Genomic DNA, 27685 nt, shown 5'->3' with positions numbered 1-27685 from the left:
CCGGGTGTGTGTTGTATCTCAGTCCCGGTAGCGCTGTTACTGGGTAGCTCTTAGTCCAACCCTACTGTCGCCGTGTAGGTCTCAGTCCGCCCGTTAGCGCCGTCTCAGTCCGGCCGGTAGCGCCGTCTCAGACTCTCAGTCCGGCCGGTAGTGCCGTCTCAGTCCGGCTGGTAGCGCTGTCGCCGGGTTGGTCTCAGTCCGGCCGGTAGTGCCGTCTCAGTCCGCCCGGTAGTGCCGTCTCAGTCCGGCTGGTAGCGCTCTCCGGGTAGGTAAGTCTCAGTCCGCCCGGTAGCACTGTCTCAGTCCGCCCGGTAGCACTGTCTCAGTCCGCCCGGTAGTGCCGTCTCAGTCCGGCTGGTAGCGCTGTCGCCGTGTAAGTCTCAGTCCGCCCGGTAGCGCTGTCGCCGGGTAGGTCTCAGTCCGCCCGGTAGCGCTGTCGCCGGGTAGGTCTCAGTCCGCCCGGTAGCGCTGTCGCCACTGCCAGGAGAGCAGCTCCCGGGTCGCTGCGGTCGCCGGGGCGGCGGCGCGCCACGTCCGGACGCAGTTTCTCTCTCGTGCTCGCAGTTCCGCTCCTATGCGCTGTGAAGCCGGTGTGCCGCCGGCTCGGTGGCGTGTGTAGGGTAGCTCACGATACACAGCCGGTCGCGGAGTCAGCGTGCTGCCGGGTTATGTTCAGCTACTGCCGCCGACAGGAAGCGTCGTGTTTTGCCGGGCGGTGCGCGCTCGGCCCGCGCTGTATGCGTGTTGGGTCTTTTGTTGGCTGCGTATCGTGTGTTCATCTGTGCCGCTGCAGGCAGCTAAGCGGCCCGTTCCGCCAGTGATGACTGCGCCGCCAGTTTCGCCAGTGGCGTATCACATCACTAACATCGCGCGGCCTTGCCGTCTGCAGCAGCGGCTGTCAGTGAAAGGGACCGCTGGCTAACGAACCCAACACTGTCGCTCTTAACGGTAGATTATGATCAGACGAATGGTGTGCGTTATATTATATTATGCGTCTCCATATATGTACTCGTATTTCTGGATAGTGACTGCCCACTCGAATGTTATGTGCGGACTGAGGTGGTAATCTGTCGACACTTGACACCACTCGAGGTCCGAAGGACTCAAGTGGGTGGCGATACGCCCAACCTTCCCGTTTGATAGTCGACGGATCGTCTCAGACTTTCGGACACGTCTCGGGAGCCCATCCGCGCGGTATGGGACCGGTGATCTGATCCGGCCGACCCCGAGATGACGCGGTGACCGGTGACTGTGACCCGGCCGACCCCGGACACCGCGTCACGCCGGCGTGACAGCCGTCTGGGATCACCCGTCACGGCCGCACGTCACCGTCACCGCACGGCTGGTGACGGCAGTGATAGCTGTGGGCCGGCTGGCGGTGCCGCCGGTCAGCGGCCGGCCGCGGTGCGTGGAGCAGAGGCACGCTCCGACCCGCCCGGAAATCCGACCGCCCGCTGCGTATCGACCGGCCGAGGGGGCGGCGGCGCAGCCCGGCTCGGGGGGGGGGGGCGCTCCAGATAGCCTCCGGCCAGCAGGGACAAGATAGACCGCGTTGGCGCGGCCACGCACAGTGAGACGCCAAGTAGGTCTGGCCATATCCTGAGGGGATTTGCTCGACATCACATGGAGATGAATAATGATATATGACTATTAACGTCCGGTACAAAGGTGATTTATCAATCCGCAACACGGCTGAACAGCGATCGATGCCTCCTGTATACTCCTGTGTTCGGATGTGGCCCGGTATGTGCGAGCTGCAGGTCATAGGCGCCCCGGGCGTTCTGACCCAGTGAACCGCAGGGCCGCTCTGGCCTCTCTATCCGCGGTCTGTTCTGTGACAATGGACTCCCAGTCCGCGGTCTGTTCTGTGACACGGGACTCCCTGTCCACGGTCTGCTCTGTGACACGGGACTCCCAGCCCACGGTCTTCTCTGTGACATGGGACTCACAGTCCACGGTCTGCTCTGTGACACGGACTCCCAGTCCACGGTCTGCTGTGACACGGGACTCCCAGTCCACGGTCTGCTCTGTGACACGGTACTCCCAGTCCACGTCTGCTCTGCGACACGGGACTCCCAGTCCACGGTCTACTCTGTGACACGGGACTCCCAGTCCACGGTCTTCTCTGTGACATGGGACTCACAGTCCACGGTCCGCTCTGTGACACTGGACTCCCAGTCCACGGTCTGCTCTGTGACACGCCGGCTCCCAATCCTCTGTGTTCTCTGTGACACTGTGCCCCCAGTCCACGGTCTTCTCTGTGACATGGGACTCACAGTCCACGGTCTGCTCTGTGACACGGACTCCCAGTCCGCGGTCTGCTCTGTGACACTGGGCTCGATTGGTATGTGATCGATTGGTTGTCACGCGCTGACGACGGCGAGTGGAGAACGGATGGTAGACGAGGGGGGGGGGTTCGAGATGGGGCAGGCCACAGGCTGGGGACCGACAGGAGTCCTCGGATGGATCAGACGCCGCTCGGGTGCAGACACTCGGACCATGTGAACCTGTAGAACTGCAATCGATGGTTATGGTCGGGTCAGTGAGCTAGTCATGGGAGCCGTTGCGGGCTGCGCAGCGCATTTCCAGGTATACATCACATACATATGCCTGGGGATTGTGAGGGACACCGCCTTCTCTCGCTATGTGCCCGGCAGTGCACAGTGTTTTATCTCGGCCTCAAAAGCGGACATAATTAGCATTTTTGACTATTTTATATCTCGATTTTTTAATCACCAAGCACGTCCAAATAGACCAGCAGGCCTAACAAAGCAAAAAAAGAACATCTAGCTACCATAATTTGTGTGCAGTAGTGTCACAAACACGAGTGTTGCGGTGTGATCCTCGTGGTTTGCATACCGGGTCGTTTTACGGTTCACATTCGAAATCACCTGGGGAGCTCATTTTTCGCAACTTAAGGTAAAAATTATACATCATTTGAAAGCTTGCAATGTTGGCAAGACGCCTATGTTGTTCATTTACCCGTTTCTGATAGAATAAACATTTTAGAAGCTTAAGATGTCGACCATTTTAAATTTATTTTTTTACTGTAGGGTTTCAACGTTCAAATAGAGCTACAAAAAATCGCACCTGGTTGCACGTCTCAAGACTTTGTCAGGATAATTCTAGTCATGTTCTCTTCGTGTTATGAAAATTTCAGCTGCCGAGAGGTGCCGAGCGGCCGGCAGTGTCGTGTTGAAGAGACCTCCACCGCGCGGCGTCGGTGTGGCCGCGCGGTCGTGCCGGGGGAGCAGGAACTTCGAACGATGGAAATATGGCTAGGAGAGCATTCTGTGCAGCCCCAAAACGTTCAGTGAAATTACCGGCGTGGATGAAGCAATCATCACGCGGCTTGCAGTGCTCCTGAACGCCATGCAGTCGCTAGAACGCATAGATGCTGAACGATTCAGCGTACGCCATGAAGACGGCTGAGATCGTGGTTCAGCTCTATCCATGGTTTTATATGCCGTTCAGCGTCCACAAGCTCCTTCTCCATGGTGCTGCCGTCATCGAAAATCTCCTGCTCCCCATTGGTATGTATTCGGAAGAGAATCAGGAAAGCCGAAACAAGCACTATCGGGAATATTTGCAGAAACATGCGCGAAAGACGTCTTCGGTGAACACAATGACGGACCAATATCATCACCTCCTCATCACCAGTGACCCCGTCATAACGAAGAAGTGTCAGGCGATGCTGGAGCCGTTGCGGAAGAGAGTCAGCTCGCGTGTACAGGGTTGACATCAGTCACCTGCTCATGCTACCCGACGAGGGAGAGCGAGAGGAGACGTCAGGTGATGAAGAACTCGATGAGTGCACTCAGCCGAGCGATGAGGACTCGAGCGATGACGATCGTGATGAACCTGAACATGTAGAGGTGCAACTGCCTGACTACTGCGCTGCCAATGTCGTGTAGAAAATTGGAAATGCGCCGCGGTCATTGATATCTGCTAGATTGTTTGCTACGCAGTTGATGTGTTTGGCGTATCTGATAGTTGTCGAATGCTTCTGAGGAGATTTCATTGATTTAACCTAAAGGTTTAGGATCGTGTTGCGCAATTGTGCCATGTGGAGAGCACGATAATATAACCTGAAACCCGTTAAAGAAAGGAATAAATTGATATATTCCATTTAGCATTGCATTTATCAGAGCATCCGTTCTTCCCTTGAGTGTCCGATCTGTATGACGCTTTTGTGCATCATGCAACGTCTCTCAAATGTATAAAAACATTTAGGTATCAATAAAGCAAAGCATGTTTTCACATTCCAATCTTAAAATGGATGTTCCCGCCTGAAATCAGAACACTCTGCGAACACGAAATAAAGATTTTCATTGGCGATTGTAGAAAAGCCTTGTTTGCGTAAAATAGCGAATTTGGTTTTTCTAGATGATACGATCTTTCCGGCTATATTTGGACATCAGCGACGGTCAGCATGACCGCCAGTGCCTGCGCTTTCATTTGACATCAAAATTATTAGGATCCGATGGAAACTTGCTGAGATATCGTATTATGTCCGCTTCTGAGGCCGAGATAAAACACTGTGCAGTGGTGCGGTTCCCCTCTGTTATGCCCGGCAGTGGTACGTTACGTACCATTCCTCTCTGTTGGGCCCGACAGTTCCTCTCCTGTGTGTGCCGGGCTGCGGGTCACTGTGTCTGGGTATCCCCCCGCGCGGCGGCCCCGGGCTGCGGGTCACTGTGTCTGGGTATCCCCCCGCGCGGCGGCCCCGGGCCCAGGCGGGGCCGCGGTGGACCGGAAGTGACCCGGAACAGGTGGCAGCCTGATGATAGGACGGCGCGCGGCCGTATAATTTCCTCCGGCCACATACCAGCGGCGTCAGACAGCATTGTGTGGTCGGGACTGACAATGGCCGCACCGGGCGGGGGCCGAGCCACGCCACCGGCTCTGGAGCTGTTCTTTATGGAGGTGCCGGGGCCAATTCAAGGTTTCCGCCTTGGGAATGTCCTGGGATATCGTCTCTGAATGAGATTCGGTCGCGATAGGTAATTAACGGAATTCTGTCATAAGCCACATGATGAAAATTAACGCAAGATCAAACCATCCCCACATTACTAAACACCGTGAGCTTAGCGACAAAGAAGTACAAAATCACCCCGTGATGTTCTGTTCCGTCCAGCTGAGCTGCACTGACCGTATACCCGACCTGCCGCTCAGGTGTTCTCGAACGGCACGCTGCGGTTCCTGGCGTTCCGCGCCGAGGACTACCGCCAGGAGATTCACGCCCAGGTGTACCGCTGTTTGGCCAACAACTCGGAGGGCTCGGTGGTGTCTCGCGACGTGCACGTCCGAGCAGGTACTGTCCGGCACCGCTCCCGGCCCAGGGCTGGGCGCCGCCGCGCTGGGGTGTAGCTGAGATACTGATAGATTCTCTGTTTTGACTGTTATGGATGCATTTCAACTGGTTCTTGCCAATGGAATTAGTTATAGTGGATTCTTCTAAATAATTATCAAATTACCTATTTTGTTGATTTCCCTCATTGATAGTTTAATGTTTAACGTAAATAAGTTGCCTTAAATCGGATGTCGGTGCCAGGGCACTAGTCAGTGCATTGTTATGTGTCAACAGTCAAGCCTCACTTCGTTATTCGTGCTGAATGATATTAATAACTGCAGCGTTTGTTGCAATGACTGTGACCTGCTGTATTACTCTGCACCCCCGCGTCATTTGTCGTGCGCCGGCTTTCAACGGCCGCCGGAAATAGCCTCAAAAACGTGAAAGCCGTCCCTGAGAGCCGACGCGTTCGGGCGGCGCTCGCGTGCCGCCCATTGTGTTACGTAGTTGCCTGCTGTTCCCTGCTGTGACCGGCGGCTGCCTGCCCGCCCACCGCGCCGCCGTCTCCGCCGGTACACCTCGTGAGAAGGCCGTCCCGAGCGGGGTCAAACACCACTGACCCACTCACTGCAGAACGGCTCGGCTCCGTGAGCGCTGATGGCGTGTGTGACTGTCTGGTGCCGAGGCGCTGACATTGTGCTGCAGGATGCCCGGGAATGATACCACTGCGTGCCGCCGCCCTGTGTTGATTGCTGCCGTGCTGGATGACGCGGCGGCGTTTGACGACGTCGTTTTGTCTGCTTATTTCCTGTGTTTAGCGCCTTGTGACATGAGGTCGCCGCCGCTGACTGGTTGTCGGTAACCCTCCGCCTGTTCTGCGGCCGTTACTACAGGCACTCCACTGCCGCGCCCGCGAGATTGGCGTGCCGCTCTGACCCGGTTCTCAGTTTCAGATGCACCGGAGCGCCGCGCTGACCCCCCCCCCCCCTCCCCGGACGGCGGACAGGCGCCCGCCGACAGGATAGGAATGCGCCGCGTGACGCCGGACCTGCGTGAGTCGTGACGCGCGATGACGGATGGCCCGCCGTGTGGGCCCGCGTCACGCCAACATGTGCCGATGTGTGCTCTGATGTTCACAGGCGGCTCTGTGTGACCCGCGAGACGGCAGCTGTGTTGTTCTTCACTCTGCATGTGGTGCCGGTCCAAGGCCAATCGGTAGCAGCACCGGCCGTTCGAATCTGCTCATGTCAGTGGATGTGTGATGTTCGATGAAGTTGTACAGCGAGCCGCCGTCCTAGAGCCCTCTGACCTCTCGTTCCGACCGTGCTGTGGCCACCTGCCGTCCCGGGGGCGTCTTCCCTTTGTAAGCTCCCAACCCTTCCAGTGGCCTGTGGCGTGCCGCGGCTGGTGGCTGTCGCGCCGGCCGACCGCTGGGGGATGGGTGCCGATAACAGGGCGGGCTCACCACCTGCCGGTGCCGGCCGGCCGCCACCTGCCTGCCTGCCCGGCCGGCCCGGCTGGCCCGGCCCGGCTCCGGGTAGCCGTTTTACCGGCCGGGACGCGGCCCGAGATGGGACGCGGCGCCGCCGGCCCAGCGCAGATTGCCGCCTCTGGAGCTGCGGCCATTATCACGGCCGTGCGAGACGCGCCTGGCGGCCGCGACTCCTCTTCACACTCAGTCGGCGGGAGTCGGGAGGTGTTTGTGCGGGAGATGCCGGAGGCGGGGACCGGGGGTAGTCGGACGGTGCAGTCACCCCGGTAAACCGTCTGGGGGTGGTCTCGTTCGTCCGCCTCCCCAGGTCTGTGGAGGTGATCCGTATCTATGAACTAACACTCAGTTGTCACCTTTGAACGTCATCTTTTTATACAGATTGAGTCGATAGGGCAGACGTGCGTTTTATGCGCTCTATGCTGGAAACTTCTGAAGGGAAGGCAAATTTTATTAAAGTGCCCTCACGATTGAGTTAATGCATAGCGTTGTCCTTGTAGCGCCCAACGTAGATGGGTTGAGTGATGTCTTAGACAGGTTATGAGCGGTAAGAGCATGGTCTAAGGAGCGTGGTCCGCAGGAACCACTTGTCTCTTGATGATTAGCATTCATTGTTGGTTGTGGAGGGAGGAGTGGCAGGGGCAATGGCCGTGCAGCCTGCTGGCGAGGGCAGCTGAGAGGCCGGCTGGATGTGACAGCCCTTATTCATCCGGGCATTATGGGTCGTCCGGCGGCACTAATCGGCGGAGGCCGTGCGCTGGAGGGAGTGGGCTGATGGCTGACTGATATACGTCAGTGCGCCGTCAGTGCCGGGACCGCACCTCGCATCAGACCGGAGGACCCGGACTGTCTGGGAGCAGGTGCCATGTGCTCAATGACAGCGGCGCACACCCTCGGGCAGTCACTGCCACGAGGGGATGTACGGCTGACGGTGTCAGTGACAGCTGACACTGCCAGAGGAGGTGATGACGCGCGCCCCGTGCCGACCCCGCCACTGGCCGCGGCTGACGCCGGTGCCAGCCGGACACCGGTTTCTACTCTCGCCGTTTCACGAGATTGCGTGGTGAGCGCGCGGCGGTGCGTCGCCTGCGTTCGTGCCGGGCCGGTCTCGGGTCCTGCGTCGTCCCTCCCTGCTGGGCCGCGGCCCGGCGCCGCCTCAGAGCCGTGAACTGCACCGGACCAGGCGGCGCGGCAGCTCGCGGCGAAAGTGAGCCGATCGTGACGGCTGACTGTGACCGGCGCGTGCCGCGGCGGCCTCGGAGCGGGGGCGGTGGGCGGACGCCGGCTACACGGTTATAGGCGGACGCCGGCTGCACGGTTATAGGCGGACGCCGGCTACACGGTTATAGGCGGACGCCGGCTCCGCGTTTTTAGGCGGACGCTGAAGCTGAACAAGTGCTGGACTGTTCAGACAAATGCAGCTGTTTCAGACAGCAACTTCACAATTCCAAGCTGTAGAACTTGGGTCAAAATATGCAACCCGTCTACCGGTCATCGCCTGTCGCTCTGTTCGTCACGCCGTAGCTATGGAAGCACTGCTCTCTGCAAAGACGCTCGTTGAATCATTATCCAAAGTAGTTTTCGGTTAATGGACGAATGCCGCTGATTTCGACACGGTTCTGTTCGAACACCACGTGATCGGCTCGTAAGACCCTGGCGCCGGGTATAGAGGGCGGGGTCAGACGGTGGGTCTCATCTCCGCTGTGATGCTCTATTTTCCTCGCCACTGTGACAACGTTTTTTGGCAATCAAGATAGTTGAGCCGCCTGATGCCGGCTCACGTCATTCTGTACTGTTGTCGTCGTAATCCGACGCGCTGAGTTGCCCTCTAACAGACTACCCCCTATCAGCCGTGGAAGAAAGAGATGACTCGCTCACCTGGCGCTTGTGATTGGTAAAAACTCAGCATGTTCCGCATCAACCTTAGACAGAGCTTCGTGTGGTAATTGGCATCAGTTGGATTTCACGTTGTTACTGCACACAATTCAGCAGCACAATAGAGTCAGTAGTGCCATATTTCAGAACAGATTTCTCTGTGCCCGGACAGTTGCGTTGCAATGAATAACTTAACGGTGGAGCTTGCGATACATTGTCAGCCTTTTTTGTGCAACGGAAACAGCTGGTGAAAATGTTATCGTCATCCATCGACCCTTGCCAACTGAGTACACTGTGCACCCGTGAGAGGTTCAATGTTGTCCGCCGACACGGTGCCCCACCGCTAGATGTGGGTGGGGTGTCTCGTCACCGGCGCATTACGGCCATTATTTCAGCTGTCCAGCGCGCGGTGCGGTGGAGCGGCCGGCCGGGCCCGCCGCCGCCCGTCTCCCTGTCCCTCTCCCTCTCCCTCTCCGGCTGTCCATTGATTGGCCGGTGGGCGCTGTGAGGGAGAGGGCAGAAGGAGGGCGCCGTTTCCGGCCCGGCTGCCGCCGGGATGAAGGGCAGGAGCGGCAGGGTGTGGGGAGGGGCCGGCTGCCGTCCTCCGCGCCTGCTGGGCTCCCAACGCGACCCCTCTGCGTGGGGCTGAAATGGCAGGTCGAGGAGGAAAGGTTAATTGAGGGCCAGTGGGCCATTACCGCGCTGATTACTGCGTAAAAAGCGGTTAGGCTACTGGCCATACAGTTTGTATTTGAGCCTCTGAGCCAGACTCGTCCAAGGTTGGCTGTAGTTATATAGTGCCGTTTATCCAGTGTGGTTTGCTGATGAGTAATGAATCCGGCTGCTCGGTGCAGTGCTGTGTCGCGCGACTGGCTCCGTCTCCATGTACCAGTTCTCTCCCCTTCACCGGCGCGGCGCGGCGGCCGACGTAAGCTGCTTACCGGTGTCCGTTGCGGCAGTTGTTGTCCACCGGCGCCGTCCCCGTCCCGTGGGTGGACTCCCAGCCCCACCTGACCCGGCGCTGTCCCCCGTCCCGCGGGTGGACCCCCAGCCCCACCTGACCCGGGGCCGGCCCGCTCACTGACCCGGCGCTGTCCCCCGTCCCATGGGTGGACTCCCAGCCCCACCTGACCCGGTCCCGGCGCCGTCCCCCGTCCCGCGGGTGGATCCACAGACACACCTGACCCGGGGCCGGCCCGGCGCTGTGCCCCGTCCCGCGGGTGGACTCCCAGCCCCACCTGACCCGGGGCCGGCCCGGCGCTGTCCCCCGTCCCGCGGGTGGATCCACAGTCCCACCTGACCCGGGGCCGACGCCGTCCCCCGTCCCGCGGGTGGACTCCCAGCCCCACCTGACCCGGGGCCGGCCCGGCGCTGTCCCGGCGCTGTCCCCCGTCCCGCGGGTGGACTCCCAGCCCCACCTGACCCGGGGCCGGCGCTGTCCCCCGTCCCGTGGGTGGATCCACAGCCCCACCTGACCCGGGGCCGGCGCTGTCCCCCGTCCCGTGGGTGGACTCCCAGCCCCACCTGACCCGGGGCCGGCCCGGCGCTGTCCCCCGTCCCGCGGGTGGACTCCCAGCCCCACCTGACCCGGCGCTGTCCCCCGTCCCGCGGGTGGATCCACAGACACACCTGACCCGGGGCCGGCGCCGTCCCCCGTCCCGCGGGTGGACCCCCAGCCCCACCTGACCCGGTGCCGGCCCGGCGCTGTCCGGCCGTCCCGTGGGTGGACTCCCAGCCCCACCTGACCCGGCGCTGTGCCCCGTCCCGCGGGTGGACTCCCAGTCCCACCTGACCCGGGGCCAGCCCGCTCACCGTCCCGGCGCTGTCCCCCGTCCCGTGGGTGGACTCCCAGCCCCACCTGACCCGGGGCCGGCGCTGTCCCCGTCCCGCGGGTGGATCCACAGTCCCACCTGACCCGGGGCCGGCCCGCTCACTGTCCCGGCGCTGTCCCCCGTCCCGTGGGTGGACTCCCAGCCCCACCTGACCCGGGGCCGGCCCGCTCACTGTCCCGGCGCTGTCCGGCAGCCACGGAGACTCTGGTCCGGCCGCGGGGCCGGCCGGCCGGGGCCTGGCTGACGTCAGCCCGCGGCTGTTTGGATAGGCGCAGCTGCGGTCCCGCCGCGCCGCCTTCAAACCGGCCGGACGGCGGCCGTGAAACGCCATGCGGGTCACGCTGACTCGATGAGGGGAGGCGGCCGGCGCTGGTTACGGCGGGGAGGGGGCGGGGGCGATGGTCGGCAACTGGTAGTCGCTTCGGGAAGGCTCGGACCGAGGCACCGAACTAGAGTGCCACGGTCTGGTAGGAAGCTCGGCTCAGAGGACCTGCATGACTCGCTCGGCGGAGAATCACTGGTCTTCCGGACCGCTGCACTGATCTGCACATCGCTCGGAGTCTGAGGCGCGGGCTGGGGAGCTCGGAGGATGTGGGCTCCGGCTGGTGGCTGCCCAGCAGCACTGGGATGTGCGCCCGTGCGCAGTGGAGCGGACAGAATCTAATGAAGACCGGAGAGCTCCCGCGCTGTGATTTCGTCCGCGGTGCCGGTGATCCGTCTGCCACTGGGGCCAGTGTTGCGGGTTCAGACGCTACCTCACTGTCCCCAACTAACGTCTGGCCAGTGCCTTGTCGCCACTGCGGAATGCTGTTCAGCCACTGAATAAGCGTATTGTGTCTCCAACGAGCCTCTTTGAGGCCTTCCAGCTGCCTTCACCGGCCCTTAGGCGTTCCATTTGCGTTCACTGGCCATTTACTGCCCAATCTACCTTCACTGGCCGCATGGAGCGCCCTATTTACCTTCACTGGTCGTTTACCGGCGGCCGTCGGACCCGGTTCCCGGCCCGGGCGGTCGCCGTGGCCGTCTGACGGCGCCGCCCCCGCCGCCGGCGCCGGCCTGGTGCTGCCCTGAGTGCCCGGTCCGGACGGCCCTGAGTGCCCGGCCCGTGCTGCCCTGTGGGCCCGGTCCGTGCGGCCCTGAGTGCCCGGTCCGTGCTGCCCTGAGTGCCCGGTCCGTGCGGCCGGCAATGGGGGGTTTCCGGGCGGCCGCACCGCCCACTCTGCGGAGATGTAAACGGCCGCATCCTCATTGGTGGCGCTCGGCTGCGGCGATCGGCCGACACGGCGCGAGTCGTCAGCGCTGTTTGTGGGACGGCCTGAGAGCCCGGACAGCGACCGGCCGCTCGTGCGGGAACTTCTGGGCGGCTGAGCTTGGTCCCAGAACTCAGGATGGGACCGTTTGCAGACTCGTATCGCCGACAAATGTTTGTTTCGGCTCCGTTGGCTGTCAGTCCACTGTTGGGTATAGCCTAGGTTCTCAAGAAATGCCACTGCCGGGACTGGGAGTCCAGCGTCTTTTGCCCCCAGGGATTACTTTCATCATGATTGAAACTCAATGTTATTCAAGTGTCGATCTGAGCGGTCTCTGTTGTCTGGGCCTCGGCGCTGCGCCGTTGGAGGGGGGTAGGGGGTCGGTCATTGTGCTCCCAGACGTCGGGCGTGACCCCGGCAGGGCGGCGACTGACCCCGGCCAGCTGTCGGCCCTTCCGACGCCCCACACCGTCACAGACAAATTCCAGACCAGCAATCGCCGGCGCTAAGTGCTGGCAAATATTTGTGTGTGGTGCGTCAGGTGCGCCGGCCGCGGGCGGCGTGTGTTTTGTCCGCCGGCGGGCCGGCGCATCCGGCGACGGAAGCTCGATCTGACACACCCGGCGGCTCCATATCTCGCCCATCGGCCGCCTGGGAACGGAAGCGGCACGTCTCCAGAGGCGTGATCGTCGCCACTTTTGCGTGGCGCCGTCCACCGTGCGTGGCCAGCTGCTGGAAAAATGATGCCGCCCAAGGTCGATGTGCGGCCATTACCGATCGGATTCCGTCCGGGCCGCCGGAATTACACCATGTGTCCGCAGCTTTAATTGGTCGTAATGGGCTCGGCCGCTGCGGGAGGGAGCGACGCGCGCGTCGCCGCCGGCGTCTCCAGCGCGGCGTCTGTTTCCACAAACAACCGCCGCCTGCGGCGCTCCAATTCAAACCGTGTCGGCGCGGCCGGCCCGGTGGTGTCTGTTTCTGCGCGCTGCACGGGCCGTGCGGGGGACCAGCAGGGACTCCGCGCCCCGCCCAGCTAGAAAGCCGGCGGGGGTTAAGCGTCGGGCGCCGGGGCTCCCACGGTGGGGCTCTCTCTGCCGCGCGGGCCGCGTGCGTCCCTGTTATTACTCGGGAGACAGCAGGCGGACGGGCACGCGAGCCGCGACCCGGGTCGGCCGACACCGCCGGCCGGTGCTATCTGTCAGTTCGGAGCCAGTCCCGCGGCCGGACAGCCTCCGTCCGATGTTGATGTGCGCGGTTTGGGCCGGACCGACAGTCGCGGCCGCCGGCAGTCTGTGGGGTGTGGCCGGACAGCGTCCCGTGACGGCTGGGACGGGTAGTGTTGCGTCCCGTCCTGGCTGGGACGGGTAGTGCTGCGTCCCGTCCTGGCTGGGACGGGTAGTGCTGCGTCCCGTCCTGGCTGGGACGGGTAGTGCTGCCCCCCCCCCGCCCTGGCGGGGACGGGTAGCGTTGTGACCGCGGCCGCCGACACGGGATAAAACTCCCGGCTGATTGGCCGTCTCGGCCGGTTACCGCAGTCGCTGTGGGAAACCACTGATCAAAGCACGGCAGCATCGCTCCGGCTCCGGATCTGCGGCCACGCTCGGCGACTCCGAGGATGATTCTGAATGGTGTGAACCAATTACTGGTGGTATTATATGACTGACGGCGTAACGATTATGGGATGGTCAGCGGTGGCGTCAAAAAGACGTGTGAATTTCGACCTCGCCGAGCTATTGCGTGGAGATCGCTGTGCTGAGATGCAGTCGACATCTCGCTCATAGCCGCGTTTGCACGGCCGATTGCAAAGTCGGGCCGACGTGGCTTGTGCCCCTTGCGGCACTGAGTCTTATGGCAGTTTACCAATGATTCGTAAACAGTATCGTAATGGCATGCTACCCACGCAAAAGTTATATTAGTAACCATATAGTAAGTACACGACAGTGCTTATCGCAAGCTTATTAACTTTTCCCGAGTAATAGCGGCCAGAAAGAAGGTGCATCAAAGCAGCGTGTTCTGTGTGCAGTTGGGTATTTGACATGCGCTCTCAAGCAAATTATTCATGGAAAGTATCATTGGCAGTCTCAAGGGTGAAACTTCCTTGACCCGCGACCTGCCTCGGCGTCTCGGCTCAACTGAAAGTGACAGCCGGCCGCAGAGGACGCGGTCGGCCGCTTTCGTTCGGAAGTGGTTGTGGTTCGACAGGGCGCCAGACCGCCGTGCGCGGGCCTGAGAACTGCCGGTGGCGGCCGCGTGCTGCGCCTCCGCCGGCCGGCACCCACGGGTGAAATAGGTCCAACCGCAGCCTTCGCACCTGTCTCCCGCCCACCCCTGCTCGTTTGCAGTGTCGTGGCTGTGTGTTCACTGCCGCCTTGGCTGCCAGGCGTCACTGCACCTGTCGCGCTGACAGCTGAGGGGGCGGTTTATCAAAGTGACGACAGGAGCTGCCGCGGCTGTCACCGTGTAACGTTTACAGCCCTATTAGCCTATCTGTTACTGATGTTTCACAGGTAATGTGGCCCATATTCTGACAGCACGTCCGGCCCGCAGCATCAGTGCACTGGCTGCCGCTAATATGCCTGAAATGACCCACTGCATGTGATGACTATTTCAGTTAGCTCGGTGCTATCATGACCAAAAACCACTCCACAGATTGGGAGCTGTCGGATCAGTGCCGTTCGCCCACCTGGTCCGCATTGACCGCCCAGTCCCGTTCCAGCGGAGCGCCAGGCCTACCACACGGAGGTGGTAGGTTGTAGGTGTTCGTAGGGACCCGCCGTGACTGCCGAGTCCCTGTTGCAGTCGTTCACCAGGCCTACCAGACGGAGGTGCATAACGTGTACACGATCCGCGGCAACGCTGCCGTGTTTAGCTGCCAAGTGCCCAGCTATGTGGCCGAGTTTGTGGCGGTGCGCGAGTGGCGCTCTGACGCCGGAGCCGTCCTCCGACCCGGGCAGCAGCACGGTAATTCACACCACGCTGATCACCTGACTGCTGGCTGTGAGACCCGGCAAAGACCGATTTTCAGGTGGGCGGTGACGGAGCCGGGTTTCTCGGCCGCAGGTGGAGGGAAGCTCCTGTTTGCGCTGGGAGGAGATGTAGAGGGCTAGCATTGGACGGGCGCCAGTGTGACGGTGGGCGCGGCGTTGACAGTCCCTGATGACCGCCGCGACCACTCCGCAGCCGTCTCACAGGAGTACGCCTCCGGCGTCATCGACCAGTACGTCATCGTCGGCAACGCGGCCGTGCTCCAGTGTCAGATTCCCAGCTTCGTCGGCGACTTCGTGACGGTGCAGTCGTGGGAGGACAGCGCCGGCGGCACCTACTTCCCCTCGTCCGGCTACGGTAACCGACCCGCAGTCCGCGCCTCTCCTGTCCGACCGCCGCCCGTCCTCCGCCCGGCGCCCCGCCCGTCCTCGGCCGCCTGACGCCTGTCTGGTTTTCAGTCGTGTCGCTCGACTATCGTGCCGAGACGGAGAACGAGTTTGTGATCCGCGGCAACGCTGCGGCGCTGCGCTGTAAGCTGCCCACGTTCGTGGCCGAGTTGGTGCAGGTGGCGTCCTGGCAGGACTCCGCCGGTGGCTCCTACTTCCCCTCGCAGAGCTACGGTAACTAGCTGCGCCCCGCGCGCGCCGCCCGCTCTTTTCAGCTGTCACTCAGCCGTACACGACCAGCGTGCAGGACGAGTACGTGATCGTCGGCAACGCCGGCGTTCTCGGCTGCCGCATCCCCAGCTTCGTCGCAGACTTTGTCACCGTCAGGTCGTGGCAGGACGCCACCGGCGTTACCTTCTTTCGCTCTTCAACGAGCTACGGTACGCCGGCTCCCCGGTGACGCCCCGTGTCGCCCGTTTCAGTCGTTTCGCAGGCGTACCAAGTCGAGATCGACAACGAGTTTGTGGTGCTCGGCAACGCGGCCGTGGTGCAGTGCAAGCTGCCCAGCTATGTGGCCGACTTTGTGCAGGTGGCCTCTTGGGAGGATTCCGACGGCGGCTCCTACTATCCGTCCGCGCGCTACGGTAACTAGTGACGCTGTCCCCTTTCAGCCGTGTCCCAACCCTACCGGACCACGGTGTTTGACGAGGACGTGGTGGTGGGCAACGCGGCGGTGCTGCGGTGCCGCATCCCCAGCTACATGGCCGACCTGGTGGCGGTGCAGTCGTGGGTGGACGGCGACGGCCGCTCCTACTTTCCGGCCGCCAGCCACGGTAAATGGCCGCTCCTGTTACAGTGGTGGCTCAGCAGTACTCAGCCAGCGTCAACCCCGTGTACGTGGTGGCCGGGAACGCGGCCGTGCTGCGCTGCGAGCTGCCCAGTCACGTGGCCGACCTGGTGACGGTCACCTCGTGGGTCGACGGCGACGGCGCCGTCTTCTTCCGCTCGGCTGGGGGCGGCGTTAGTGGCGATGGTACGACTGGCGCATCCTTTCCGTCCTCACTCCCCCCATCTCCTCCTTTCTGTCTTCTGACCTCTCCACAAGTAATGCCGCCTTTCAGGAGTACGCCGGCTGATGCTGGCGGCCCCTTCTCCTGCTGACGGCCCCTTCTCCTGACGACTGACAATGACCTGTTGCAGCTGTCGCGCAGCGGTACGAGGCCAGCGTGGAGCGCGAGTATGCCATCCGCGGCAACGCGGCCACCATGCGCTGTCAGATCCCCAGCTTCGTGGCCGACTTTGTGACGGTGCAGTCGTGGGTGGACTCGACGCAGGCTGCCTACTTTCCCTCCACCGACTACGGTAATTGGTCGCTGACCCTCAGCCTCTGCGCACAGCCGTGTCTCAGCCCTTCGACACCGACTCGGACAAGGAGTACGTCATCAACGGCAACAGCGGCGTGCTCCGCTGCGAGGTGCCCAGCTTCGTGGCCGACTTTATCACTGTGCAGTCGTGGGTCGACTCTGATGGAGCCACCTACTTCCCTTCGGAGGACTATGGTAATTCACGCCCCCCTTCCTGGCCATATGAGAGGTGTGAACAGCATAGTTTCAAGAGCAGCATGGAAGAACTCTTGCTTCAGAGTGCAAGAGATTCTTGATCCTGTTGTTGTTGTGGAGCGCGACTTGCCGTCCGGCGTCGCATCTTGAGACGGCTACAGAACGTAAGTTACGCTGCTTGCAGCGAAATGTTTCAGCAGTTCGCAACTTCTCCCTGAAGCTTTTTCCATCTGGTTTTCTACGTTGTGTCCACCGTTGCCGACTGCCAGAGGCGGACGTGGCGTCATCCTTGCCTGCGTTCCTTGACTATCCTTTTTCACATCCTGCCTCACGTCTTTGCCATGCCTTTCAGTGCTCTGTGGGCGGTCTTTGGTCATGTGCCGATACCTTCCCGGGGTGGCGACGCTGCTCGACTGCCAGTGGTCATTTGGTGGCTGACTGACCTCAGCCTCTGCGCACAGCCGTGTCTCAGCCCTTCGAGACCGACTCAAACAAGGCGTACGTCATCAACGGCAACAGCGGCGTGCTCCGGTGCGAGGTGCCCAGCTTCGTGGCGGACTTTGTCAGCGTGCAGTCGTGGGTCGACTCTGATGGAGCCACCTACTTCCCCTCGGAGGACTATGGTAATTGGCCATCGTTTGTTAGGCGGCAGGAACGGCGCCGGAACATCGCTAGATGATGTTATAACATGACTTTATCCCTAGGTACTTCAAAAAGTGGTCGTGTCACCAGGCTCCGGCGTTGCCTCTTTTTGTTATGTCGAATCCAATAAACGTTCGTGTTGTCTTGCATCGCAAGGCAACGAACGCTTAAATGCGCTGTCATAGGCACTTCGGAGTCCAGTTTGTACTTGAACGGACAGGGCTCCTAGTGTCCAGTCGTTATAAGTACGCTCCAGCAAAGAAGATTTCCAACGTTTGCCTAGCTCTGCTTGTGCAAGAATCGCCATTGAACCTGCAGTTTCTGCCGCTGCATGTGATCAGCACCTGGCGCCTTGGAGCTGGCCAATGGCGGCTCCATTGACCGAGACCGCCCCTTTTCTCGCCATACGATTGAAGCATGGCAGTGAATCATTCTCACAGGGGTTCGTTGCGCTTCGGTGTGCCCCAGAGCGACCAGTCCCGTGCGCTCCCGCTCTGTCCTCCTCCCCCGCTGACCGGCTGTGTGTCTGTCTGTCCACGGCAGTGGTGTCGCAGCAGTACCAGACCGAGGTGAACAACGCCCACGTCATCGTCGGGAACGCGGCCGTACTCGCCTGCGTTGTGCCCAGCTTCGTGGCCGACTTTGTGCAGGTGGCCTCATGGGAGGACGCGGCCGGCGCACGCTGGGCCGGCGGACCGGAAAAGCGCTAGAAATACCCCCAAGAGTGACTTTCCACACTATGAACAAAATATGTATCATTCGATCCCAAATTGATCAAAGCATACGATTATGATGCCATTTTTGCCCTAAGGTCGAAATTGAGGTGGTCAGCTGTCACCAAACACAAGACTATTTAGACCCGCTAGTGGCCACCACATTCGCCGATTTTAATGCCAATCTTTAGTTGATATTTATTAGTTGACCAGTTGTCGTTTTGAACGCAATTTTCTGTCAGACTAGTTCAGGGCACTGTTGTTCACTGTACCAACAACATTCTTACATATTGCATCGCTTTTCTGCAAGATAAGCTAGCTTTTTGCAAGCAGCTGCAAGACCTAAATAAAAATCATATCTAAATTTTAAAATGGACTTCTATAAAAACGTTATTTCGAGCGGCTAAAAATGAACATCTTATACTAGCCTCTGATTACTCATCTTTCGTTCCATATAGGTGCTTTGCTGCTTTTCCCTGCTACTTTTCGAGATATGCGCCAGTAAACCATATGATGTAGGGGCAATTGTCACCTCGCCGCTCTACTGACGGCCCGGCGCTCTTTAAAGCGCTGAAATTTATGAAAAACGAATGTTTATAATCTGAATAAAATATATGTCCCTGAGCTCAGAATTGATCAACGCACACAATGCTGTCAAAATTTTTGGGCCAAAGTCAATAATTAAGTCATTATGAACCCCCAAACACAAGTCAGTGATAATCAACAACAACTTGCTCTTTAGTTAGACTTTTTGAGAAATGTTATTTCGAGCCGCTAAAGATGAGCATGTCATGCAAACAACTAGTCAATTGTCTGCCATGCCCTATTGACGATTATTGCCTATTACTGCTACTTTTCGAGTAGCACTTACCCTACCGCGGTAGGGTGGCATAGCAGCTATTTCAGGTGACTAAGCAGACGATATCTCGAAAAGTAGCAGTAATAGGCAATAATCGTCAATGGGGCATGGCAGACAATTGACTAGTTGTTTGCATGACATGCTCATCTTTAGCGGCTCGAAATAACATTTCTCAAAAAGTCTAACTAAAGAGCAAGTTGTTGTTGATTATCACTGACTTGTGTTTGGGGGTTCATAATGACTTAATTATTGACTTTGGCCCAACAATTTTGACAGCATTGTGTGCGCTGATCAATTCTGAGCTCAGGGACATATATTTTATTCAGATTATAAACATTCGTTTTTCATAAATTTCAGCGCTTTAAAGAGCGCCGGGCCGTCAGTAGAGCGGCGAGGTGACAATTGCCCCTACATCATGTGGTTGACTGGCGCATATCTTGAAAAGTAGCAGGGAAAAGCAGCAAAGCACCTATATGGAACGAAAGATGAGTAATCAGAGGCTAGTATAAGATGTTCATTTTTAGCCGCTCGAAATAACGTTTTTATAAAAGTCTGTTTAAAAATTTAGATATGATTTTTATTATGGTCTTACAGCTGCTTGCAAAAAGCTAGCTTATCTTGCAGAAAAGCGATGCAATATGTAAGAATGTTGTTGGTACAGTGAACAGCAGTGCCCTGAACTAGTCTGACAGAAAATTGCGTTCAAAACGACAACTGGTCAACTAATAAATATCAACTAAAGATTAGCATTAAAATCGGCAAATGTGGTGGCCACTAGCGGGTATAAATAGTCTTGTGTTTGGTGACAACTGACCACCTCAATTTCGACCTTAGGGAAAAAATGGCATCAGAATCGTATGCTTTGATCAATTTGGGATCGAATGATACATATTTTGTTCATATTGTGGAAAGTCACTCTTGGGGGTATTTCTAGCGCTTTTCCGGTCCGCCGGCCCAGCGTGCGGCGGCTCCTACTTCCCGTCGTCCCGCTATGGTAATTGCTGCCCCCTTCCTTTCAGCCGTTTCACAGCCGTATGATGCCACCGTTGTCAACGAGGACGTGGTGGTGGGCAACGCGGCGGTGCTGCGGTGCCGCATCCCCAGCTACATGGCCGACCTGGTGACGGTGCAGTCGTGGGTGGACGGCGACGGCCGCTCCTACTTCCCAGCCGCCAGCCACGGTAAATGGCCGCTGACCCCCGGCCTCTGCGCGCAGCTGTCTCGCAGCAGTTCAACACGGAGGCCGACAACGAGTACGTCATCGTGGGCAACAGCGGCGTGATGCGCTGCGAGGTGCCCAGCTTCGTGGCGGACTTTGTCAGCGTTCAGTCGTGGGTCGACTCTGATGGAGCCACCTACTTCCCCTCGGAGGACTATGGTAATTCAGTGCTGATGCCTGTCAATCGCCTCCATCTCCCAAGTAACTCGAGAAATGGCGCAATATCGACAGACGTCGAGCTTTTCGGGTCCAGCAGAAAGACGTAGGACTTTTCATTGCGCCATGTAGTATTCTGGGTCGCTCATGGTAGATGACAGCGAGACCTGTCCTATCTCTAGAGCTGATTGATGATGCAGTAAGTCTCCAGAAGACCATCTTCTGTGAAACGACATAACTTCACAACTAGCCGAGTCAGATGCCGGCGGCCCTTCTGGGCATTTCAGCTGCCAGATGGCTGGCTGGCTGGTGGCTGGCTGGTGTTGTTCGAAGACTATTCGGGGAGGTCTCAAGCATGATGACATCAGATGAGAATCTTTTTTTGAACCTTGATTGACAATTTTAAAAACAATTATCACCCAAATGTAATCGTAAACGCAACTCACATCTTCCAGAAGTATTGTCCTTTGGCATTGTATGGATTAAAAGCTTTGCTGGGAGCTAACTATTTCAAGTAAGAAAGCCGGCAAGAATTTTCAGCTAATGGTCTGGAACCCTTGTAGTTTGGAGGCGCTGGTCTGCTTAGAATTGTCCCCGCAATATCCTGGTCAGTTCCTTTGGGTTCCTGCCATGTTGCCAGTTCCAGCCACCCCTGCCTGCCGTGTCCTGAACTGACGACTTGCCTCGTCTCCGCCAGACGAGTTTCGTAGCGGAGCGTTTCACAGACAACAGATGATGACGCATGCCGCACATTGTGTCGGCCACACAGTGACAATCTTCAACGTCTCTAGAGCTGCACATGACCTCATAGAGCGCGTATTCGCCACCCCTGGCTGTGTCTCCGCCGGCTGACCGCTCCCACCATCCCCACGGGGTCGCGCTGGCCCTGTCCGCCGGCTGACCGCTCCCGCTGTCCCCACGGGGTCGCGCTGGCCCTGTCCGCCGTCCCCACGGCAGTGGTCGCACAGGCCCTGTCCGCCGTCCCCACGGCAGTGGTCGCGCTGGCCCTGTCCGCTGGCTGACCGCTCCCGCCGTCCCCACGGCTGTGGTCGCGCAGGCCGTGTGTCCGCCGGCTGACCGCTCCCGCTGTCCCCACGGCAGTGGTGTCGCAGCCGTACCAGACGGACGTCAACACGGCGCACGTCATCGCCGGCAACAGCGGCGTGCTCTCCTGCGTGATTCCCAGCTTCGTGGCCGACTTTGTCAGCGTGCAGGCGTGGACCGAGGCCGGCGGCGCCACGCACTTCGCCTCGGAGCGGTCGGGTACGTGGCGGCCGGCGGTGACTCGGGCGCCCGCCGTCTGTTTCAGCCGTGCAGCAGAGCTACGAGACCAGGATCACGGACGAGTTTGTGATCCGCGGGAACGCCGCCTCGCTCAAGTGCGTGCTGCCAAGCCACGTGTCCGACCTGGTGTCGGTTCAGTCCTGGGAGGCCAGCGACGGCTCCGTGTTCTTCCCCTCGTCCGACTACGGTACGGCCTAGGAACGGCAGCAGCTGCGCTCGACACCACCACCACCCCGCGCCTCTTCAGAACGTGGCTGAAATCCACAGCTCAACATATCGAACGTTTCCGAGCCTCCGCTTCCTGTCTAGCCTTTGATCTAAAGCTTCGTGCTTTATATACTTCATTCCTCCATCTCCTTCGCCTGCCATAAAATGCGCTTCATCCGTGTCTCAAATGACTCGAAATATCTTATGACTTGTCCTGTTCTGTCATATGACTCGTCCTGTCCTGTCGTATACCATATGAAGTGCCCTCTGTCTGTCATATGACGTGTCATCTCTGTCATATGACACCCTCCCTCTGTCATATGACGCATCTCCTTCCTCTCTGTCATATGACGCGTCCTCTCTGTTCGCCGTCGTGTCGCCGCCCGGTGACGCACCCCGGCGACTCAGCCGCCGGTGACGCAGCTGACCTTCCGTCTCCTTCGCCAAGCCGGCCCGTCAGCGGCGCCGCACTGCTTGTGTCACGGCCGGCGCTTCAGGATCACGGCCGGCGCCTCAGGATCACGGCCGCCCGCCCGGAGAGGGGCGGCGCCGGCCCGTCTGGCGGCGAGCGTGGGAACTGGGGTGCCCCCTCCCCCTCCGGTCGGTCGGTCGACGGCGGCTGGTGGGAGGACGTTCTCTGTCCGCTCTGTGTGGCCGCCGGGTCCGGCCGGCTGTCATTAGGACCTCATCCACAGCCCCTGGGCTGGCCGGGTGACTCATCGCTGACAGGCTCCCTCTCCGCCTCTGACTGCCCGAGCTCGGTCGAAGCTCGGCCGGAGCTCAGTCATGAGTTCAGCCGCAGCTCAGCTGGAGCTCAGCTGGAGCTCAGCTGGGCGTCAGCCGTAGCTCACTGGTGAATCGCCTGGCCTGGAGTCACGTGCCGGCCGTCACGTGACGACGATGAGCGTCACACTGGGCCGGCGAGACGGGCGCCACTGGGGAGCGGCCGGCACGGCCTGCGTTTTTCTGCCGCCGCTGCAGCAGTGCTGGCTGGGCCGCGGCCGGAGAGCCGGGCGCCAGCCTGACCGGGTCGCCCCCACAGCTGTCAGACAGGGTCGGCGGGACGCCCGCAGAGTTCAGTCCCTCTCGGGATGGTGTGAACTATTGAGCGCTCCGTGTGCGCTGTCGCGGCCGGCGGAGAGAGACCGGCCGCCGCTCGTCGGTCGTCGGTCGGTCGGCGGCGCTGTGCGTGCCGCCGGTCGCCGCCGCCGACGAGGCCGGGTCGACGCTCGCGCCGGGCGCGTGGCTGACTCACCCGGCGGAGTCGCGTCGAGGCCGGCGCGGCGGCACGCACCCCACCTGGTGGCCGGCGCGCGGATCGATGAACGCTCCGGCCCGCGCGCTCCCAGCGCTCCGGGCGCTGAAGTCGTGTCCTCTGGCTGAGGACGGGCGTGGTCGGCCGGAGGGGGCGCCGACACGCTGACGGCGGGTGCCTGGAGAGAGACATGCTCGGCACTCGCCGTCCTCCTTCCGGGACCGGCTCGGCACTCGCCGTCCTCCTTCCGGGACCGGCCTTTGTGTCAGCCGGTCCTGGGGTCGCTGCTCCGGCCGGTCCTGGGGCCGCCGGGGGTCGCCGCTCAGGCCGGTCAATGTGACAAACATCTCCATACAAACATCTGCCCGCTGACTGACGGCCCCCTGTTTGTGTTTGCCCGCGCGCGGTGTTTGTGTTTAAGTGGCGCGGCTCGCGCGTAATTGCCGGTGACCACCTAGCTGTCAACAATCTTAACGTAACGTCACATGAAGTTGAATAAATACAGAGTAGCGTAACTCCATTATTACAGCGTACCGTAGCTCATTAGTTGGTGATAACGTAACGCTCGGCCGGCATAGCGTAGCTGCTGATGGTTTTATCTTCACTGGTCGCTGCTCGCGATTGTACTGTATCGTTTTACCGCCGGCCACGCGCAGCTAGCGTTTTGCGGTGGTCACGGATGAATTCGCTTTGTCTGATATACCGTAACGGTAACGCTTGTTTCCGCGTCGCCCGCCTCGCTCTGGATACTATCGGTCCGCGCCGCTCCTTAGTGTAACTGACATTGAGGGGCGGCGGTATTGTGGCCTCGGTCACAGCCCGTGTCCGGCCGGGGACCCGCCTCTGAGGCGGCGCTCCGGCTCGGTACGGCCAGGGCTCTCAGTGGGCCGCGGCCCGACCCGGACCGTTCCCGTTCAGAGCCAGGCGGGCGGTGCGCAGATGAACATCACCTGCTCGCGCTGAGGGAGAGTCGACTGAACAGCCAGATAGCCGCCTGAGCTCGACTGCTTTCAAAGTAACACGGAGGTGTTGAAACTGAGACCATTTGTTCGAGCTTTATCGGCTAATCGGCTGTTGGTCGACTCTCCTCTGTCGCGGGATGTGTCTGCGTGTCTGTGTCCCCGCCCCTGCTCCCAGCAGCCCTCCCCTCCTCCCCATGGACTCCCTCCTCCCCACGGACCCGCCTCCTGCCGATACTCCCACGCCTCCCGCGCGGCTCCCCGTAAAAACTTCTCCCCGCGCGGTAATGACCCTCTCGGTCCGATTGTGTGGTGGACCCGGCGCCGGCCACCGGCCGTTCCCATAGTTAGCGACAAAAGCCGGCCCCAGGTGACACCTGAACTGGAGTCGTCACGAAACGCCGCGTGACGCCCTCCCGCTCCGCCTACCGCTCGGCCCCCAATGCCCAGTCAGATAGCTGGGCGGGAGAGCATTGAGCCAAATTGACGAGTCCCCTTTTGGGTGGCGTTATAGTCACAATCCCCTAGTCGGTATCTCCCCTCCATTTTTACGAGCTGCCTTCTCAGACGCGTTGCGGTTTTATTACTGAGGAAATTCTCTCGATGCAGGGTCAGGATTCCCATTAAACCGCTGTCGTCTGTCCCTGTGACGGCTGGAATCGATCTATCGATCGGCGTGATGCGTCCGCGGCGCTCCGCCCCTGTACTGGTCGCCTCCCCCTCACTACTCTGACTGGCATCTGACGCCCCTCTCTAATGTAACGACTCGCGACTCCCATAGTTGGCGACAGCGGCAGCGGCCAATGGCTCGGCTGAGCGGGCAGGCGCTGACAGTTTCCGTAAGACACAACTGTTCTGGTATTTTTGTGTCGTTGCTACATTAATTTTTGGGTTAATATAGCGTAAAAAAATCCGTTCTTGAATCTCCATGCTTGTTAATTCCTTTTGGGATAATCTCACCAACCTGTCCTACAGACCCAACTCTCGGCAGTCCTACATGGCCCCTATGTAACCCCCTGATGACCCCTGTGTCCCGCTATACACCCCGTCGGCCGTGTGTGACCTCCGCCCGCGGCGCGTGTCGTCAGACGGCAAGTACCTGGTGCTGCCGTCTGGCGAGCTGCACATCCGCGACGTGACGCCCGAGGACGGCCTCAAGTCGTTCCGCTGCCGCACCGTGCACCGGCTGACGGGCGAGACGCGCCTCAGCGCCACCGAGGGCCGACTCGTCGTCTCAGGTGAGTCTGAGACTGGCAGCGGCCGCCCGGGCACCCCGGGCCGTCCGAGACCGGCAGCGGCCGCCACAGAGACAGAGAGACCGGCACAGAGACCAGGGAGACCGGTACAGGGACCAGGGAGACCGCCACGGAGACCATCGTAACTGCGCGAACGTCAATCTCATCTAAAGCTCGACGTCGTACTCTCCAAACAGTCATCTGTAGATAAATTTGCCGGGACTGTGTGGGGGTGGAGGTCTCTGTGGGGACCTCTGGTCAGTCCCCACTTCCCAGCTCTCTGCGTCGGTGGGGGTCTCTGCAGGGACCTCTGGTCACTATTTCCCGGCTCTCTGCGTCGGTGGGGGTCTCTGTCGGGCTCTCTGCAGGGACCTCTGGTCACTATTTCACCGGCTCTCTGCGGCGGTCGCCGCCGGTCGCGGGGTTAAGTCGTCCGCCGGCGGCCGCTCGGTGGGCGGCGCCATTGTTTCTTTGTGCCGCCGGCCGAGCGGCCGTCTGCGGTCGGCGTACCTCGGTCGGCCTGTTCGACTCATTATCGTTATGTCGTTAGTATTGACACGGCCGGCACGACGCGCTCTCTGACTGTATCATGACGGGCCCTGCCGGCTCCTGAATAGTTCATTTGGCTGTAATGCGGTTTTGGGTTAACGCCCTTCCGGTGATCGACTCAGTCTTCTGGGCCAGTTTCAGCCTTTGCATATGATTAATGGATATGTCAAATGTTGAAATGTAGCGTGTTCCGTAACGCCCTCTGTTGCGCGTGTCGGTTTAACGTAACGGTAACGTCTGCTCGCCTTGCACTGTTTGCCTCTGAAAGTAAAGTCTGCGCGCGGTGTGTTGTGTTGTGTGCGCGAGGAGCCTACCTGAATGTTGGGATAGGGTACCCCTGCTGTCGGGCCGCCGGCCGCCGCCGCCGCCGCCGCCTGTCTCCGCGCCAGCCCAGCGCTCCGCCCGGCCGGTCCGTCTGCCCATCTGCGGCCGCACCGACCGCCTCTGGGCGGCCAGAGGCGGGCCGGACCCAGCCGTCCCACACACACCGCTGAGAGACTGCCAGATCGGTATCGTTCTCATTGCCAGCATTGAGAAAGCGTGCTGCGGAGCCCAGTCGGTCGTGCGTTGTCCGGTTGTGGTAGGATGTCCCTAGAGGGCGCCCCGACCGCACCCCTGCTAGGGGCCGGCCGCGGAGGTAGCGCCATCTGTGCCCGGAGTTCACTGACAGGACTGATTCATGCATTTACTTTGGCATAACATAGTCAATGCGTTCTCCATTATCAGTCGCCATACTGACACCATACTGACACATGTGGACTGCTGCGCCATCCGGGTCCCGGCTGAGCCTCCGTCGGCGGCCGCCTGACAACAGGCCGGAGCAGACCGGCGCCGCGGCCCGCCTCCGCCGAGCCTTTTGACCGGGCTGGCACCCGCGCGTCCGGCGCCGGTGGCTCCTGTATCCGTCTCCAGACAGACCCCGTAGCGCTAGCAGCAGTGCCGTGCGGAGTGCCGTGCCGGATTTCTGGCCGCTGACGCGCCGCTGTCGGTCGGCAGAGCCGGTGAGCAGCTCGGCGCCCGCGTTCCCGTCCGCCTCCCAGACGACTCAGGGGGTGACGTTCCGGTCTGGCCGCGGCCTGGCGCTGTTCTGCGCGGCCCAGGCGGCGCCCCCGCCCGAGTTCAGGTCAGAGCAGCCCCCGCCCCGGCCGAGGTCAGGTCAGCACAGCCCCCCGACCCTAGGTCAGGTCAGCCACCGCTTAAGGTCAGGTCAGAGCAGCCACCGCCCCCGCCGAGGTCAGATCAGCCCCCGCTCAAGGTCAGGTCAGAGCAGCGACCGCCCGAGTCAGGTCAGCGCGGGACGGCATCGGTAGCTCGGCTCGGCAGAGCGATCTGTCCGGTGACGGAACGTCCGCAGTGGTGTCGAGGTGGGTCGGGTCGGCAGCAGGGGCCCTATCCCGGCAACAGGGAGCGGCCCTGTCCCGGCCACTGAGGCGCCGCCGGTCGTCCGCAGAGCCGGTGTCGGCCGCTCCTCCCCAGGTCACCGTCTCGGCGCAGCTGAACAAGGCGGTGGGCCGGCGCGGCCGACCGGCCACGCTGCTCTGCCCGGGCCAGGGCCGGCCGGTGCCCGCCTTTCGGTAGGTGGCGCTGTCACGTTGCGTTCCGCCGCAGAGCCGGTGTCGGCGGCGCCGCCGCGGCTGGCGCTGTCGGAGCGTACCAGCCTGGCGGCCGGCAGGGCGGTGACGGCGGTGAGCCTGCTCTGTCCGGGCCAGGCGGCGCCGCCGCCCCTGTTCCGGTAGGTACTGGTCGGGCGGGGCTCGGGTTCAGCCAGCGAGTCGGGTAAGTGGCGGCGGCTGTCGGCCGGACGGCCCGGTACTCCTCCCGCCGGGCGGTGGGTCCGTCCCGCGGCCCCCACTCCCTGACGGGTCCCGCGGCCGCCGCAGCACCCGTCAGCTCGGGCCGGCCCCAGGTGAACGCTGTAGCCCGTCTCAGTCTGGTGGA

At 60.7% G+C, this 27685-nt stretch overlaps 1 protein-coding gene across 1 annotated transcript in view; it reads left to right on the top strand.

The window, feature by feature from the left end:
- LOC122365765 (Down syndrome cell adhesion molecule-like protein Dscam2) overlaps window positions 1-27685 on the top strand; it is a gene marked incomplete at its 3' end in the record, with an annotated part of 88965 nt that overhangs the window by 16553 nt on the left and 44727 nt on the right. The window contains exons 4-6 of the mRNA XM_043337255.1: window positions 5176-5314; window positions 15967-16143; window positions 25052-25201. Of these exons, the coding sequence (XP_043193190.1) occupies window positions 5176-5314; window positions 15967-16143; window positions 25052-25201 (466 nt within the window). The remainder of the gene's footprint in view (window positions 1-5175; window positions 5315-15966; window positions 16144-25051; window positions 25202-27685) is intronic.

The sequence above is a fragment of the Amphibalanus amphitrite genome, unplaced genomic scaffold, assembly GCF_019059575.1.
Source record: "Amphibalanus amphitrite isolate SeventyFive unplaced genomic scaffold, NRLGWU_Aamphi_draft 000762F_arrow, whole genome shotgun sequence".
In the NCBI taxonomy this organism is placed as follows: Eukaryota; Metazoa; Arthropoda; class Thecostraca; order Balanomorpha; family Balanidae; genus Amphibalanus; species Amphibalanus amphitrite.
This window is presented reverse-complemented; position numbering and strand designations above follow the sequence as displayed.